The sequence below is a fragment of the Trachurus trachurus genome (assembly GCF_905171665.1).
Source record: "Trachurus trachurus genome assembly, chromosome: 6".
In the NCBI taxonomy this organism is placed as follows: Eukaryota; Metazoa; Chordata; class Actinopteri; order Carangiformes; family Carangidae; genus Trachurus; species Trachurus trachurus.
The window spans coordinates 21993486-22013174 of NC_139897.1; the positions used below are offsets into that span (position 1 = coordinate 21993486).

Below are 19689 nucleotides of genomic sequence, written 5' to 3' on the forward strand. Positions count from 1 at the left end.
TTTCCATCACAGACTGTGGGCAGCTGTTGGGCTTCACATCTGCACTCGGGGGACGTCCACAAGGACACACCGAGCAGACTGAAAAAATATTGTTTTTTTTATTTTTAGGAGTCATTATCATTAGGAGTCATTTAATGCATTAGTTCATTAAAAAACACAATAGATAAATCAACTATTAATGGTGTTTAACCTTTAGCCAGGCTAACAGTGTCACGCAGTTGACATTAGCACCATCACGTAACTTGAAATATCCCTACGACTACGGCCGTGAAACATCAAACATTCATGGTCTCCTGAAGATGAAGATTTTTGACTTTTACCACAATGCACAGCCATTGTTTGAGTCACTGTGGTGATCCCTTCATTTTACATTAAGTGCCATCATCAGGTCAAAATCTGAATTTGTTAAGTAAGTATTATGCTAAACTGACCTATACTGTCACCACATTACGTAGTGCACTGATATTAGCATAGCTCAGTGCAGCCCTTCAGTGTTAGCACGGCTGCAGGCTGCAGTCTTGTTTTAGAAAATGCCAGATACGTGTCAGTTATTATGATGAAATACTTACTGACAATTATGATGGGAAATTGTGATGAAAGCTGCATCATACAGTAGTAAATCGTAGTTTTCTGGTTATCTGACCCATGTGATTCACTGCCATCCACTTTCTGTTTGGTAAAGCAGTTTGCTGCATGATCATCACTCATCTCTGATTATGTGGTTTAATTTATATTTATATATTTTTATCTCTCTCCACACCTGCAACTATTCTTTTTGCCCTCACATCACATCTGCTTCCGTTTTATCAACACACGTCACTTATTTGGATTTATTATTCCCCTCACAGCTGGCATCTAGTTCAACATCTGTTACCTGCGGACATTCACCTACCTCATGTCACCAGGAGGACTCATGCTGCTGACATGTGGCCTTGGAGAAATTGAGTTAAAAAGTGTAAATGCAGCGTCACCACCACACAGCGCAAACAACCTTGTTTCACATCCGTTAGCAAAGTGAGTTTGTCTTTAACATGTAGAGGTCAGACTTGAATTAGTTTTTCTTATTAGTGCGTCAGGAGTGATTACTGGCGCTGGGCGCTGAGCTCCAGTCCTCAGTGACCCCACAGGAAGAAACACATCTAAGTGAATACGTTTGAATCCTGTCAAATTAAAACTTTTGAAAAACAGCGACCGTCCATCTGAAGTGCTGGCTCCACCACGTCTCTATATCGTTTGTGTTTAATATTCATATCAAACCGCTGGCACCATGAAAAAGCAAAAATACTTTTTTTCTGGTTAAAGGCCAGAGCTTCTCTCTCAGCTGACAGATATTGGCAGCTCGTATATATTCAGTCCCAACAACACGCTGCAAGTGCTTCACCCTGTGCTGCTGATTTGCTTGCACACACACAGAGGGTGAATTGACAGAAACACACTCACACAAATAAATATGAAGAAAGTGATATCTGGAACTGCTGTCAGGGTCAGACGAATGTGCTGAGGCGTCGCTGTTATCCAGTTCGATCTTAATATATTTCACTGTTAAAGTCATAAATGGCAAATGACATCTCTGAGTCCCAGCGCTTATTAAATTATTCCTTTTTATATGAAGGCTGTGTATCTGTCAAGTTGTTTGTGAGATTAATTGAAGGCCACCGCAGTGGCTTTAGTGTCACCCACTCTGTTAAATCCATGTGCGTGTGTGTGTGCGTTGTCAGCTGTCAGCCTTGAAGCCTCAGTCCAGTTGATTTGTTCGCTCACTGAAAGTGAATAAAAGCAAAACTTTTATCCTCCTCTTGTCCTGTCTCGTGTCCCCTCTTATCTTCTCCTTTTATGAGGATGCCGACTGCTGTGCAGGGAAAGAGTTTTTTTTAATCCAAACATTTTAATCCTCCAAGGAAATAAAAAGGAGAGTTCTTCATTAGTAGTTCTGTGTGAGGAGGGAGCGAGCGGATAGTTGGTGGTGGAGGGGGAGGTGGAGGTGGAGGTGGAGGTGGAGGGTAGACAGAAGTGGGAGGGTTGCAGATTGTGAGGGTTGTGAAAACTACTGTCCACACGTATCACAGTTATAGAGCCCTTAAAAATGGAAATGCTTCGATCTCAGTTTTAGTTGTGAAACTCTGGAATTCATTTTGGTCTCTGCACCTGCAACAACTGACCTGTGGAAACTATGAGGATAACAAATCACAAGTGTTACTGATGTTATTTGCCTTGCGGCTGCTGCTGCAGTCTGCTTGTTGTCTGCACCACCCCATGCATGCTTGGTGTATGTGAATGGAGTGGTATGTTACTGTTTAGGTGTGATAATATAAATGAAGATTGTTTCTATAGGAAGCTAAAGTAGTTATCTGGACAGGGATGAGTTTTGTTTAGAGAACAAAGGGAATGGCGTGCTCGACTCTAGTGTAACAATAAAAATGGGTGCCGGCTCAAAAATCGAAACACTGAAAAAACTGAAATAGCAGCACTCACAAAATAAACTTTAAATATTTATTTAACGCACAGCAGTGCCTTACGGACGCGTTTCAGCCCTTGGCTTTCTTCAGCGTATGATTGCTGAATGGGTGTGACCATATATATAACCTCCCGGAGTTTTGTTTAAACATAATTGTAACATAAAAACGTAACAGTGTGGACGTAGCCTTATGCAAAGATATTGTTTTTAGGTTGTTATTGAAGTGGATGGTTTAAAACCTCACACACACCTCGACATCATCTCAACATGTCCTCTTTCCCTGCTCTGTCCACTAGGGCTGGGCGATATATCGATATAAAAAATATATATTTCTTCATGGGATATGGAATTTGACCATATCGCATATATCGATATAGTTCAAATTTGCGCTGTGATCCTTGCTCCATTCAGGCTGCTGATCTGGAGCTCTCTGCACTGCTCGCCGCGCTCCGCCCCTCCTCTAACTATTTTATTCATGCTTATCAGACCGCTGCTTCACCAGCTGACCGAGAGGAACGCACCGAGTCCACGTCGACCTCGTTGCCGTTAACGAGCCGAGCCGCGGCTCTAGAGGCTCAGTCAGCTGCTGTAGCACGGCTGTTAGCTGTTAGCTGTTATTAGCCGTTAGCAGGTCGTCCCCTGCAGCAGCGTCAGAGCTCCAGACCTCTGTGAGCCGCGGTGCTTTCACCAGATTCAGCTCGTGAGGTTCGTGTTTACCCCATGGATATATGATAATATAATACATCCGTGGTTTACACACGTTTGTTTTCACTCTGGTCCAAACCGTGGGTCCGTGAGTGTCACGTGACGTTTCCATGACGACTGACCGAAAAAGACGTGGGGCACGTCACGTGACTCCAGGTTAAAAAAAAAAAATCTCAGAGAAATAACAGAGACACAAGGCAGTTGTTGTTTTTTAGTTTTTAGTGCAGACAATTGATAGTTTTTTTATTTCAAGAGTGCCTTTCTATAAGACTCTGCTATAGCTGGTGTTTATGTTACAGAAATGTCTTACAATAAATTATACATGATAATGACAATATTTTCAAATTTCCAGCCAACTTTTAACATTGATCTTAGAAGAGGCCTTATGGAATCACGCCTTCTAAAATCCATTACTCCATTACTTTGATTTCAAAAAGGTACTCTTGTCAGGCAGTATTTATGTTTACATTTTGTTATTTGAGCAACTGAACATTTATTCATGAACCAGATGAAGAAACCTGTTTATTATTTATTCATTTGATTTTGCAACTGTTCAGTGAAATAGCCGGTTTCAATAAAACTACCTGTGACTTGTCATATTTGGCTTTAACTTTGACTGAACATTTGCTCTCACTTTGCGGAAAAATATCGGGATATATATCGTATATCGACATTCAGACAAAATATATCGGGATATGACTTTTGGTCCATATCGCCCAGCCCTACTGTCCACCCCGCTCTCTTTTCCCCTGCCTGTCTGACATCTCTGCAGCTCTATTAATAATTACCTGGCTGACGCCGTGACAAGCACCGACCCTGTCAAACTCTTTGCAAACTAAACTGCTGGGTGTAATCATGGCGCTTTCTGTCGTCTCCAAACATCTGGTTTGGTTCTGGTAAAAAAGCCTCATCTGAAAACCTTGTGACTGGCCCGTCGGCCCAGACTGTGGAGCTGACAAGCTGCAGCCAGTAATGAGGACACTGATGCTGTTACTGTTGTTGTGAATGGAGCTCCTTGACGTATGTGAAGGTTTGGGCTCCGGTGGGACTGTCTCACAGGGCGATTAACTTTGTCTACAGTGTTTACAGCATCAACACCTTAAACTGCAGCTCGGGAGCGATGAGACATCTTTATTTTTCTCCTCCATTTTTATCTCATGAGACTCGAGGATTAAAGACGCTGTCAAGCTCCCAGTTTAGGGCACGTCATCATATACTCATTACATTTTACATAACTATGCTAATTACTCATCAGTAAAATTGATTAGTTACATCACTCATCTCTTTGTCTCTGTTGTTCAGTGCCATCCTGTCACGTCTTCTTCACTTAAATAGGCAACAATCAATACTTTTAAAATAATGACTTATTATATGCAGTTTGAAAACAATGTGAAATTTTTGTATTTGTAGTGATGATCGAAGAGAGACTTAATCATCTTAAGCTGTAGCAATCAGTCAATTAATCAGTTTTATTTATCTGCATTAATTAAACATTCATTAAAATGTTCATCTCCGCGCTCTCAGGTCAAAGTGTTGATATTTAAGTAGCTACAGGTTAAAAGGTCAAGATTAGTTTGTGATGAGCACTATACAGTTTTTTTTTTTATCTCCCATGGTGGAAAGTAACTAAGTACATTAACTCAGGTAAGTAGAGATATGCAACATCCAGTATAATCACCAAATAATCATGTACTATTAGGGATTAAGAGACCCATCAAAATGTATTACATCTTTACCAGCTGCAGCATTAAAGTGCGCCAATATTTGAAATAAGAACATTTTTTATTGTGTTGTGGAAATTTTGACAACATAATTTGCAATGATTTATTCTCTATAGAGAGGTATAGAGAAAGGACACAATATACACAGCAGTCTAGTATCTTAGGGTTGTGCCCACTGAGCAATGGTTGCAGCCCCTTCTTATACTCCACCCTATGCCTCTGGTCATCTCATTCCCAGCCATAATATGAGCTCACATAGGTAATAAAACAATCAGGGTGCAATACTCAACGGATGTGTCCCCAAATGGTGTTAACCCCCCATTTGTTGCTTAACTTTAGGAATTTACAACACAGATTGGTCTCAGAGAAGGTTTAGTTATACAGAGTTCATCCTGTTACCTTCACCTCAAACAGAAGGCTCACTATACCAGGGTTGGTTAACACTGATCATAATAGGACTCCATTACAATTTCCACCACAATTGATTCTTATTTGTTTTATCTTGATAATTGAGGCTGAAATCAAACTGAGGACTTTTAAAATGGATGAGCTCCCACTCACTCCACCGCCAGTGGAGATGATCCCTGTGTAATTAGAGGCATTAAATTGTAGCATCTCCTTCATGCTAATGTTTAAAGTGGTTTTGTTTCATACAAAAGGAGATATCTGGATGTTTGTGATGGTAACAAATCAGTCCATTAACATTACACAACATTACATTAACACAACATGGACATCTTCCCTGGCAAGAAGCTCGTTAATCTGCGGAGCCACCAGGGCACCGTGTGATCACATTACACCGAGGGCCGACATGACACACGGGGACGACCTTGTTTAGCTTGCTGACGCTCTATTATCTGCCATTAAACACCATCATGCAGCATTAAAAAAGCGCCGTTGTGGGCCATGGTAGTCAATTACTGCCTGGTGAAGTACCATATCTGGCTGTAACAGCGACCATTAAACACCATTTGTGCAAATGAGGGCTCCCCAAAGGGCTGATTGAGGCAGGAGAGGCTGCCAATGGCTTTCAGATGGTAGGATGAGGCGGGCACCTGAATGCATCATCCTCACCAGCGCTCTGACACGCTGCTATTATCTGCCATCACCTAGGATTACTCATCATTAGGATAGACCCACATGTGCATATGTACAGACAGACAGACACACACATCCTCTCCACACCCATTGTGTTGTGTGCAGTGCAGTCACACTTATAATAACATTATTATGTTCAGCCGGCAGATTGATGATGATTACATATCATTCCACTCTGCGTTAAGACAGAAAATAGATAAGAGAGACTGATGAACATGTTCTGTGGCTCATCTCTTCATCCAGACAGACAGACAGATAGACAGACTGACGGCGTACTGTTTACACCAGGGAACTGTCTGTCACAGAGAGACGATCATATCCTTCTCATTAAGACAAACTATGACCCATCTCTGTGTTTATTAAAGATTAGGAGGGTGTTGATGATTCCTCCGCTCCTTTACAAAGCAGCTTGTTCAGTTTAGACATATCGTACGCTGGTGTGCATGAAATTTAACTGCGAGTCTTTCTAGATATTTGAATGCTGTCGGATGGTTGTGTGTGTATATGTGTGTGTGTGATGCACCGTTAGCCCCTCGAGGGCCTCAGTGCCACAGAGGTAGAGCACTAAAACTTGACAGACATTATATTTATTGTCACATTTGCTGTAGAATTGTTGTCAGGGCATCACAAATATACAGCAGCCGTCTGCCTGCTGCTCTGCACGTTATTGCTTCATTCATTTCAGTGCGCTGTGAAAATCACCTTGCAGAGGCGAGAGATTTGCTTGAGGTGAACTTTATCCATCCAGCTTGTACTTACTTTGATCATTTTGTCAAAGTTACATTATTATCACATTAAAAATGAATGGCTGTGCAAGCAAGGGCAATTTCAATCTCTGTGTTAGAGACTCTAAAATGCTCATGTCTGAGGAAAGAACCAATCAAATTTGCATGAATCCTTTCTATGATGGGAATGACTGATTATTACCTGTATTTTGCATCTCATTTTGCAACACCATAACTTTCTAAATGTTCTGGTTTTTAGCAGGCAACATTTACTGTAGGTATTTGGTGTGCACAGAGCATCCTGACGGCCTCAGGCTTTAAGATATTGATCGTATAATTGCAAAGTCACGGGTTTGAGTCCAGCTGAGGACCATTGTGGCATTCCCTTCCCCCCGTCTCTCTCCTTTCATTTCCTTTCATCTCCGTCTGCACTGTTTGCTCATAAAGCCAAAAAGAACTTTAAAAAACCGGAGCTCCTACTAAGCAACAAAAGGGAACTGATAAAGAAAAAAATAGTACTAATAAAAAGGCAGAGACATTTTCAGTGTGATGCAGTATCTTTGTGATACAGTAAGCCGAGAGTCCGTGCAAGCTGATTTACATAATATACTTAAGTGAAAGGAAACCAAACACTGCCTGGAAGAAAATAAATTTAAAGCCTGTAATAATTAGATTCATTTCAGTTAAAGAGCTAAAATTCGCAAAGCTGTTGATTTGGCCTCCTTAACTCATACACATGGAGCAATAATGCTGATCTTCCACCAATTTAAGTGTAAATGTAGCTTTGGAGGAGTGCAGTAGTTCAAGGGCTCTGATTTATTCAAGCATGTGACCTATAAAAGCGAGATAAAAAGGTGCAAAATATGTTCTCTTTTCAAAAGCACAGTAAAGCCAAGAGGAATGACCCTTCTTTGTTGTTTTTTTTAAATTTAAAACCAGATCCTCACACAATGAGCATCGGATTCATCACTCAGACTCTTTATTTTAGTCATCTTTAAAATGATCATCCAGGTTGAGAATGAATAGAGGTGAAACCTTTGTCCCCGGTGTGCTCACTCTCCTAGTCGAGGGGAGTTGATGACCCAGTTTTGCAGTGGCATGATGGTCTTATGTTGCCGTCATGGTACCTGGTGTCAGGGTTTATCTCCCATCCAGAGAGAGCATCACTGACTCCACTGAGTTTTAACTGGACATCTGAAGCTCCAGCTAATACCTGACACGGTTGTTGCCAGAGGCTTTATAGCTTTGTTCATTCTGACAGTGTTGTTGCCGATCGTAGGTAATAAACAGTCTGTGTTATTGTGAATGGCTGCGTGTCGTCGTTGTGGGACCAAAACCAGTCGTCAGTGGTGTAATATGTAAAACCAGCGTCTCGCTCGGTGACAGTTTCATAGGTGGATCCTGCGGTCCCCAATCAGCCGAGGAGCTGATTGGTTAGAAAGTAAGACACAGATGTGACTGTTGTTTAAATCAATGCTTCATCGGGGAGTGTTCAGTGAGATCCTAAATTACTGTGTGTGTGTGTGTGTGTGTGTGTGTGTGTGTGTGTGTGTGTGTGTGTGTTCCAGGTGGGCTGCAATGATGGATAGGGAGAAAGGACAAGAGCTGACAGCTCAGTGAGAATCACTTCTGTTCCTGATCTATCAGATGAAACAGCTCCCTGGCAGCACATGCACACACACACACACACACAAATGCGCACACACACACTCTCTCTCTCTCTCTCTCTCTCTCTGCTGCTGATAAGAATTATTTTGGAAAGAGAGATAATTTAGACAAAGAGAGGAACACCAGCTCTTAGAGATAAATCTCTACCTCTCACTGACAAAGCGAGTGATGGTGATTGAGGAAGTAATAAGAGAAAGAAAAAGGAAAAAAAACACAAAATTGGTTTAAAAGTGAGAGCGAGAGCAGGAGATAAGGAAACAAAAGTGGCTGTGTGTGCGCGTGCGTGCGCAAATTGTGTGTTAATGGTGCACAGAGGGAGAAGGCGATGGTGATATCCTGAGCCTGAAAGGTTGGTCAAGTCCCCTCTTCTTGTTGCTATGACAACCCATCATGTAGCACCCCCACCCCCCCACCCAAAAAGATGACAAACAGTAAGAAAGACACAGAGAGGAGACCGAGACGCTGAGAGAAAATCCAAGAGGAAAATGATTAAAACAATGCGAGAACTTGTGTAAAACAGATTGTGTGTGTGTGTGTGTGTGTGTGTGTGTGTGTGTATATAGTGTGTGTAGTGTGTGTAGAGTAGCAGTGAGTCTCCTCAGTTCCTCCTTGGTCTGTGTGCTGCTGTGTGCAGGATGTGGAGCTCAGCAGGAAGAGGGAAGTGCTAATTGCTTCTCTTTAGTCTGCGGTGAGAAAAGAGAGAGCAGTTAGCACAGTGGGTCCACCACTCTGACCGGTTCCCCTCACTCGCTCTCTTTCTCTTACACACACACACACACACACACACACACATAGACACACACATACACACCATGCACTGTAGGTTTGGATCAGTGAACATCTCATGTGGTAAACTGTGACGTCTCTGCCCCAGAGTGTTCACCCTCGGCCCTTTTCCTACTGTCTTGATAGCGGAGGAGACATGTCCTCCCTCGGTGCCGGTCAAACAGGCTCCACTTATACTGATACAAATAGACTGGTGTTGTTCCAGCGCTGGGATTAGTCTATGCCCCTATGTCGGGAGAGGACGAGGACAAGGGGGAGGGGAAGCTCGACTGAACCCTGCACTGCAAAAACTCAAACTCTTGCCAAGAACATTTGTCTTATTTCTAGTCAAAACAAATCTCATTCTACTTAAAATAAGACTCATCACATCAAAAGCAGCTTATTTTTAGACACTTTTTACTTATTTCAAGTCTATTTTCACTTGAAATAAGTAGAAAAATCTGACAGTGGAGCAAGTTTTTCTTTCTTATTACAAGCTCAAAAAATTTGCTTTCACTGGCAGATTTTTCTACTTATTTCAAGTGAAAATTTGTTTGAAACAAGTGAAAATGATCTAAAAATAAGATTATTTTTAGGTGATGAGTCTTATTTTAAGTGGAAAGAGGTTAGTATTGAGTAGAAATGAGACATTTTGACAAGGAATAAGACAAATATTCTTGAAAAGATTTGGGGTTTTTGCAGTGTGAAGGCTGCTGGACTTTTGAGAGGAGCTGGGCCACGTTCAGATCAAAAATAGCTGAGTGTTTAAAAAAGAAAAAGAAAAAAGAGAGAAGCACAGCGGTCGGCATCAGTTTGGTCGTGAGGTCTTATTTTGGACATGAGCTGAATCAGACTCTTCCTCAACCCGATGTGCATATAACTTGAATTATGAACGAACAAGTCAAGGGTTTCAAAGCAGCTGTTCTCTGTGAGTGCTGTGGGTCGCGTCTGCACTGGGATACTGGGATATATATACAGCCTCCAGAAATGACTCGTATAACCTCACACTCTTGAGTCTGACACTGACAGAAGCTCTCACCATCTCCAGTCTGACCAACTCAAAATATAGAAGCATTACAGACATAAAGAGCTTTTACAAAGTCACTCCAGCTCCATGAGTGGCTGAACTACACACACTGGCCACAGAGCCATCGTTGACTCTTTGTTGGCTGATATAGATTTATTTTCTTATTTCTGCTGCTGTTTTAACACACATTTTCATACATGTAGACAGACCTACAAGTCCTTCAACCTTATATGTTGCTATTTTACCCTCTTAGATGACTCATATACAGTTAGTGCTCCCTGAACAGCTCCACCTGTAATCGACCTTGGTTGTCTTTGGTTACTGTAACAAACTCAGCAGCTGTATCGGTGTACAGATAATTGCCATGCGGTTGCTGAAATATCGGTTCTGGCTTCATTAGCTTTAGGGCACTAAAAGTAGACTTGGTTACTTTTAGTTAAACGTCACAATTTTGTTAATACTCCTGCATGAACATGTTTCATCCAAGCATCGACCCTCATTCTCTCCTCCATGAATGTCCTGTGTCCTTCCACCTCAAGATCCTCCTCTCATGGACTTTGCTGCTCTACTTCACTGCACTTCTCCTTCTGCTGCTCTTGTCATAATTACCACAGCCACTAGATGTTACCCCGAAAGAAACATAACTACAGGTCATGACAACCTGCTGAACAAACGACCTATGGGCTTGTTTTTTTGTTTTTTTTTATTTTTTAAACCAGAGGACAGTGTCAGACAGACACAATGTCCAAAAAACCATGTTGGTTTGACTGCAGCCTCAGTGGCTTCTGGTTGTTGTTGTAGTATGAGATGAAGCAGGGCGTGCACGGTCTGGTCTGGTCAAAGTAAAACGATTGGGTGGTGATAGTTTGTTCACAAATCATTTTTTCATTTGGACACATTTGAAGTAGAAGAGAAGGAACTGAAATCAGATATTTCATGGAAACATAAAGTGAAGCCTCAGAACAAAGGAAGCTGCAATCTGTTTGATTTGAGGGATTTTTATTCTGCTTGGTTGCTTTTGCTTTTTTTTTTTTTTTTTCTTAACTTAAATCAATCAACTCACAGCAAGCTCACAAACCTGTTGTGTTTACAAAGGTGAAGCACATTTTGATTTACTCTTGTATTAATTCACTGATGTTAGGCAGCCTGGAAATGATGGGGTGCGTCAATGGCATTTTCACCGACTGTAATTTGCAACACTACAGATGGCACCACAGTTATGTAGATCTGCCTTTTTCATTATTGGCTGAACAAAGATCTTTTTTTCTAGTTGCCTGATTTCCTTTGTGGTAATTTCAAAATGAACTTTGATGGAAATGCCATCCTGTTTCTGACACCACCCCGGGGTGTTAAAATGACACTGATGAGATTACAAGGTAATGAAGCAGGGTTAAATTCATTTGGGATGATGGTGGGGAATGATTTGTTTTAAACAGCTTCAAATCAGCTGATATGTAGTCACTGTTTAATTCATTAAGAAAATAGTATCCTCTATCCCCTGGTAAATACTAATATCACCAGATTTGGAAAGGCTGTGACACAGGAGTAGATTATACTTACAAAAACAAAGCAGCAGGTTGTAAAATGACCAGTGTCAGCACAAGTAGGTACATTTACTCACAAACTATTATCTTATTCAGTAGATCTGACTCATTTCTGACTGAAAAACAAACATGCAGAGACAGCAGGCAGATCCTCTCCTTTAACTTCGGCTCTGATTCGGTGCACAGTGCACTATTTTTGAAGTTTGCTCATTTGCTCTTCTCTCCCATGGGATGAGAGGAGAAGATCGATGGTGCTGGGATGGGTTCCCATGTCATCGATTTTTCCCCAAATCCCAAAAGTAAAAGGAGGGCCGGCACCTGTAGCACACAGCTATAACTAACAAAGAGAGGTGTGTCTCTTGCTAACAGCGTCTCACTGGGGACTCTCTGCTTTGAACAGCTTGTTCAAAAAGACATTGGGTTGGTTGTTAGAAGTCTCTAAAGCTGAAAAAAAAAAAAGAAAAGAAAAAGTTGGCAGCACTGCAGGCAGTAGATGCCTCCCACCGTATAGAAAGTCTCTGTGTGAATTCATTTTGATTTAACAGTAGATGGCTGGAGGACTGATGATCGGTTCATATACCGTAGTACTCAGCTAACGGTTAACTTTATCACTCAGTCAGTCACATACATTTGTTTTAATAGTGCTGACTTGTGGACCAAACAATAAAACAATTTAAAAAAAATAAAAGCGAAAGAAGGAAACATGTACAGTTTGTGACATAAAGAAAAATGTTGCAAATACAGAATCACTGTAAAGCTGTAAAATAATAACATGGAGAAGGTGACAGAGCCAAGATGCAGAAAATAAGACCCACCTGTTTTATTTCTGTCACAGTACAGTCTCAGTTAAAGCTACAGTGCCCATCATGTGTAATACTTCTCCATCACTATTAACACAAGTCCCCCTGCAGTTTATGACGGATGTTTTATACAAAGCTGCCCAGTGCGGCTTTGATGCTGTTTGTCATGTGTCTCCTCAGGTGAATCCTATTCCCTGTTTGTTTCGCTGCGTTTGGAGTCTTTTTCATTTTTGCATTAACACAAGAAGGTCTTGTACCACTAATCTACAAGACCCTGGTACAGCATGATTAAATTATGGAAATCTCACTCCCAAACACACACACAGTGCATGAACCCAATCACAGCTACAAAGAGTGAGGGCTTAGGTAGAGAACCTTTTGGCTGACTGCACCTTTTTTATTCTTGTTCTTATTTGTTTTCCACAATTGTATTCAATCAGACAGTGGGCTGTTTTTGTATAGGTCGTTACTTTACATCCCATAGTGTTAGAAGAAGGTAAACCTAAACATAAAAGCTAAATGTACTACACATTACTAACTTAAATGTAAGGTAGTACATATTCAACCCTGTTACATTATTAAATAATCGGATTATTATTACTGTTGCATTAATGTGTTATATGACATTTTGCTGTTGTATTTAAAATAGCTTAATCCACAAAGTGACTAAAGCTGTTAGAGTAAAAACTACAACATTATGGAGTAGAACTATGGAGCTGTGTAAAAATCAACTTATTTGTATTCCCCCACTGGCCTCATATCACATATACATCACACCCCAAAGTAGGTGGTGAAAACTGACTGGAGTGAAATTACAGCCGCTGCTGTAATTCAGCCTTTATATATAGAGAAAGAAGCATCAAGAGCGTAACTTATTTTTATTATTTGCTCCAAATCCTGTGTTTTGCAGTTCATGCACTTTAAACCATTGGCCTCTGAAGGATGACAGGCATTTCCTCCTCCTTGCTCTCTTTAACAAAAGGTGCAGGTCTTAGGTGAGCTGCAAGAGTTTATTTACACTGGAGGATGTGAGTTTTTTGATGACATGGGAAATAAACAGAATTGATTTCATACCCTGTTGAAATTGATCCAACTATAGTTCACATTTTTCTTTTGTTTTTGGTCCGCTCTTCCGCCTCATCTCTGCTTTAAGGTGTTTTCCAGTGTTTCTCCCTCTGTTAAACTGTTTGGGACAGTAGAATAATAGTAGTTTCAGAAATAGCTGATCCACAGTGTCTCTTCTGGGCGAGGAAGGAAGGAAGCTCTGGATGTTGTCGAGCAGACAACCCTTTTTTTTTTTTTTTTTTTTTTTTTACCATGGGTTGCTGTACAGTACATCACTTATAGTGGAGCTTTGTTAAATGAGTAGCAGGGTGAATCGGTGGTGAGAGTGCCTGGACTCAAATAACAGGGCTCAGCTGCAGCTTGCAGCCAGGCGTCATGGCTGGCTGGATGCAAAAAGAGAATTTACCCATGGAAAAGAAAGAATTATTAAATCACATCACATGGGCTGGAGAAGAAACACATCTGTATCTGACAGTGGTCGAGCAGCGGCATCCACCAGGAATTAGAGGAGCTGTAGTTTTTTGTTAGACATGTGTAATTTGGGAGTATTTCATGCTTTAGGAAATGGGGTTAGCCTGCTATCTGCTTTGCTTGAGTAGCATGTGTGTGTGTGTGTGTGTGTGTGTGTGTGCTGTGTTTCTGGTGTGTTACTGGAGAATTCCTAAGTGGGTCTAACCGGGCTAGCTGGCTGCACGCACGAAAATTGGGTCACTGCTGAATTAAACACCAGTGCCTCTGCCTTCAGTGTTGCTTCGCTGCTGCACCAGAGAAGGGCAGGTTGGAAATAAGTCATGGACGCAAAGTCTCTGAATAAACAGCTCGGTCCGGGGCGAGCTGGGACACCGTGACTGGTGCTGTGAACACAAGAAGTGGCATTTCAGAAGTGCGCCTCAAACAAACATGCCTTCTGTCATGGAAAGGTTATGCCAAGTGTCAGTGAAAGAAAGCCATTTGTGACAGCCTCTCTTATTGTGCGCCGCAGAAATCAACACGGCACAGCATCTGAGAGCCGGCCTCTGCTTTGTGTTCCTCTAACAAGGAGCCTGAAGAGAGGAGGGATGAAATATATGGAGAGACAAAAAGGGAGATGGGTATAAAGCGAGGTGGGGAGGAGGGAGGAGAAAAGCCAAGATGGGACTGTGCTGTTTGTGGAGCTAAAATAAGTTTTTTTTTTTCTTTTTTTTGGCAATTTGTGAGTCTGTTTCAAAAACTGTGTGAAGTCTTTTCTCCGACGTGGTCAAAACTTGAACCCAGGCAGAAAGTGAGACTCACTGTGTCTCTCACTGTGCTGGACGAGTATCAACGTTGGAAGAGAGAAAAGAAAAGATGAAGAAGAAAAAACAGAACAGAGGAAAGAAAACAACAGCATACGGAGGAAAAGAGGCAATAAAAATGAATCAAGTCTCGGTGTTAAAATGATAAATTCATAAACATAAGCTTCCCTAATCCTGCAACTGGGAGACAACAGAGGGAATATATAAGGCAGACTTAAGAGCAGCACATTTGAATTCAGTCCCTTTTGTAAGGCTGCAGTGCCCCCCCACCCCCTCCTCTCTTCTCTCGTCCCTGTGGTTTCCCAGCTCTCTGCAGCGGTCCCATAGCTGGAGCTGCTGCATCCAGTCAGCCACACTCAAGGACAACCACACTTTGAGGGCAAGGGAATGAATATTTGATATCTAGCGCTGCATCATGTGGCGAGACAGACAGTCAGGCATACCAGCAAGCAGATAGTCAGAAACCGTGAATAACTACCACCCCCCCACCCCTGCTGCTGCTGTAGAGCCCCCAGACCACCTCAGGAAAAAAACCCATACTGGACGACACTTAAACTGTAAAAACTGTTAAACTGTTTTTTTTAATTGGTTAAAGAAACTCTGCAGCTTTAGTTGTAATTATAGATGCAGAATAAAAACCTGTCAGTGAAGTCACAACCCCTCATGTGGTCACCCAGGGTCCCACTGCATCCTCCAGAAAGATCTAATTATCTAAAAAACATTACTGCTGGTGTGAGATTGGACGAAAGACTCCGAAAAAAAGAGTCATGTATTTTTGTGCTACAAGTGCATTTTTCACAGAGGTGCCATTAAAAGGATTCATAATGGCCCCTCATGAGGCCCTGATGCATATGAAGCAAACAACTTCTTTGTTTCTGAGGCTCTTAGCAGCCCCTCCCCTGAAAATCATTGGTTTTAACTTCTCACCTTGTATTGTTGTAGTACTTTGTCACTGATGTGTGATAAATATAATCACAGGTTTCTGAATATGAGAGATGTAAAGAGATAAAGAGTTTTTTTTAATTCATTCATTCATTCCATTCCATTCCATTCCATTCCATTCCATTCCATTCCATTCACACAAGTAGGTTAAAAGGTCTGCAGGTTGAAAAGATAAGCTCTTAGTAGCGGTGTGCAGGTGCAGACAGATGGAAATAAGCCTGTTTGGTGTAATAAGACTGTAGAATAAGAGTGTAGACCCAGCTCAGGTGCAGCTGACATTATTAACTCATTGAGTGCCAGACCTTTTATAAAATGGTCAGTGCCAGGTGCCAGCGTTTTGGGGCATTTTGAGTAATATGTCAAGACCCAGAGAGTATTTTGTACTATGACTCTGAAAACACCAAACAGCTCAAAGGAAAGAGGAGACTCTCTATTTAACTAGGGAAAAAAACATTTGTTTGTACCTTGTTCCATTCTTGATATATCTTAAGTTGAATAGAGCCTGGTTGCACCAAAAAGACCACTTTTTTTTTCTAGAAAGCTGAGAAAAATGCATTTTTGTGAAAGAGAGTCTCTCAAGAAAAACAGTGATTTATCCGTTTTAATTTTGGCTTCAAAAACATGTAAGACATCTGAAAATTTCATTTCACATGTTTCCCCCCCCCCAAAAAAAAGACTGAACAAAAAACAACAACAACAACAACAACAACAACAACAACTAAAACACAACAGGTACGAGCAGTTGCTGCCCCCTCAGCCTCTGATACGCCCCCCTCCCCTCTCCTCTCCTCCTTCTCCTCCTGCTGCTTCCCCTCGTCTCTGAAGTAGGGAGGGAGACGTCATGGCGTCTCCAGCCTCTGTGCTGGACGCGGCCGCGGCAGCGACGCACCGCGCTGATCTCTCGGTTCGTCGTCACGTCGGTTTACAGCAACTGGTGAAACTGACTCCGCGATCCGCTTTCGCTTCGGCATTTCGGTGCTGATCATCTAGATGAGTTGACCTTTCCTGCCTCCTCCGATCACTTCATGCTGGAGCTATGCTAATAGCATCCGTGGCTAAGCTTTCCTCCAGCTCCACTACACTTGTTCCAGGCTCTGCCCGTCGTTTTCCTCTAGAAATAGAAACTTTTTCCAACTTTGTTATACCGATCGCGCTCGTCTTCTCCTCCTTCTTCACTTCTTGCTCTGATCTACAGTTTTCTTCGTTCTACACATCCCAGAAGCCCCAAAATTACTCACAGTGTGCGCGAGAGCGTCCCCATTTACCAGCCGCAGAAAACTGCATTTGACGTCTATGGACGTCAATGGCACTCAAGCGTTGGATTTTGATTGACGTCCATAGACGTCAATGGCACTCAATGAGTTAAGCATCAGTGATGGGTTGTTTCTGTAAAGTAAAGTAGGTGGGGAATCTACCTGAGGTTCTGCTAGAAAGAACAGACACTTTGAATGTAGTTCAGCTCCTGCTCCTTCTGCTGCTGCTGCTGCTGCTGCTCAGGTTTGTCCTGTAAAAGGAAACAAACTCGATTGATCTGTCCCTCTGGTGCATTTCTTTTATTTTGAGCATGGGTAAAGTTATGTGTTAGTGTAGCCAGGCATCCAGACTTAAACTCTGGTCCATACCAGTATTTCCCCCCCAGTACTCAGGGATCTAGGTTCTGTCTTTACCCCATGACATCACTGTCGGGTTTGATCACAGCTGCAACACCTGTGTGTCCTGTGACCACACCACTCGGAGCTGAAGCAGACTTGAAAGCATCAGTCAGATGATTATCATAAAAGTTCTTACAGCTGATCCTGAAGATGCTACGAATGTCAGTAGCTACAGCAACAAAAATGTAAAGACGATGCATCGTCTGAACATGCATCAAATTCTTTGGTTATCCATCAAAAAATATTTCAGTCCGGATCAAAGCAGATGAGTGAATCGCTGAGAGACTGACAGTGGAATCACTAGAACTATGTATAAAATACACGAGTGTGGACAGAAATCACAAATTGATTTATTAAAAGACTAGTTACCCAACAGCAAAGGATTGTGGTTGTGATAGCCACACTTTGAATCTAGTCGTGACTTAAAATCTCAAAAGGCCAAATAGAGCCCCTGTTGGTGTCAACTTAGCTTCAGCAGGACGATGATTATTGAGAGGAAAACAATATGAGCAGGTGGAGCCAGAGCTTCAGTGATGAGCTCGGTGATTTAATTTGCTTTCATCTCCTTTAAACACAACTGACAGGAGAAATTAGTTACATGATAATGGCTTGAAACTCACAGCTCCACGTAATTACGCTGTGCATTGAGTGTTTTTGTCCTGAGATCTTTGATGGAGCTCAGGACTCATTCTGAGGATACACCCCACAGCAGATCATTTCACAATAACACGTGTTTGTGTATGTGTGTGTGTGTTTCTCCCGCAGATGATGGTAAGCTGTCTCTGGACGAGTTCCAGGCTTTCTTCTCTGACGGCACGCTGAATGAGGACGAGCTGGAGAAGCTGTTTCACACCATCGACTCTGATAACACCAGGTCAGCACTATACTGCAGCACCGCCGGACTGTCGTGTGCTTTTCAGTGTGTGTGTTTGTGTGTGTTTGTGTGTGTTGCCTCCAGCATGCAACACCGCTGTTCGTGTAGCTGCATGAAATAAATCTGCATACACCACTTGTGCATTTTTGAGTTAGAGTGGGTTTGCTCGCTCCACCATGACTTTTGCTTTTGATCACATCTCACTATCAATTATGAAAAGTTTTCCAGCTGCACAGCCTCAGCACCATGCTGTTTAGCTGTGTGTGTGTGTGTGTGTGTGTGTGTGTGTGTGTGTGTGTGTGTGTGTGTGTGTGTGTGTGTGTGTGTGTGTGTGTGTGTGTGTGTGTGCGCATGCTTAGGTAAAAATGTACAGAAAGTCATTTATGCTGCAGCCAGGAAATGTCACCTCCAGTTCTGAAAGCTCTTTTATGGGGAACCTTTTGTACCTGAGCCCTTTACGTTAAGTGACACTTTCCATATGAAAACAACAGAATAAAAATATCATAAAAGGAGATGAGATGAAAAGACAGTGTAGGAAAATAATGAAAGAGTAGTGGAAACTGAGGATTGACCTGTTTTTACATCTTTCACCTTCTCTTCTTGTCATTTATTTCTGCATTAGTCATTCTGTCCCCCCAGGACATTAACCTTTCTTCGGCTGTCGCCCCCCCAGGACACTGTGTTGATTGGCTCTCATTAAATCAGTTTATTGACTCTTTATAAGCAGCCAATCAGCTCATCGAACCTGTAATCAGGAGAAGTGTGCTGACACAGTGGGATCTGAGTAATCAAAAGACCGGCTCTGTTAATTTACACAAGCTCTGAATCCTGCAGGTCCTCGAATAAAACCGAACCAAGCAGAACAAAAGCTGACCTTTATGGTTGTTGTAGAATTGAATTAGGCTCAATAAGTCCTCCGCCGACTGGGCTCAGATATTAGTGGTGAATTTTTCCTTTTTCAAATCAGTGCAGGAAGTGAACCATGCAACAGCTCCTGCTGCCATTTCTCCGGCGTTATAGCCACCTCAACCCTTTTGGAGACACTGGTGCTTTATAAATCTTTCTCACTGCAGTGGATGCAGTCAGAAAAGTTTCTGCTCATTGGGTGGAGTGAAGCAGACTTGGCAGCTGCATGCCAGGCCTCAGCATTATCATGTGACAGCAGATAAGGTTATTGATTGGTTGGAGTAAAAGCTGAAATGACGGCGTAAGCGTTTCCTGGTGAAGCAGGAAGTTGATGGATGGAGAAAAGGGACGGAGCAGGCAGAGACGGAGCGCTGCCCGGCCTCCAGTCATTCATCTATCTGTCTCTGTCACGTCTCCTCCCATCTCCACCTCTCTTCCCCTCTCAGGCAGTTTGTGACAAGACTGTCC

General features: G+C 42.2%; 1 protein-coding gene across 1 annotated transcript in view; it reads left to right on the forward strand.

The window, feature by feature from the left end:
- The window catches only part of necab2 (N-terminal EF-hand calcium binding protein 2), a gene marked incomplete at both ends in the record, with an annotated part of 113308 nt that overhangs the window by 19152 nt on the left and 74467 nt on the right, over positions 1 to 19689 (forward strand). The window contains one exon of the mRNA XM_083972909.1: positions 18207 to 18315. Within this exon, the coding sequence (XP_083829035.1) occupies positions 18207 to 18315 (109 nt within the window). The remainder of the gene's footprint in view (positions 1 to 18206; positions 18316 to 19689) is intronic.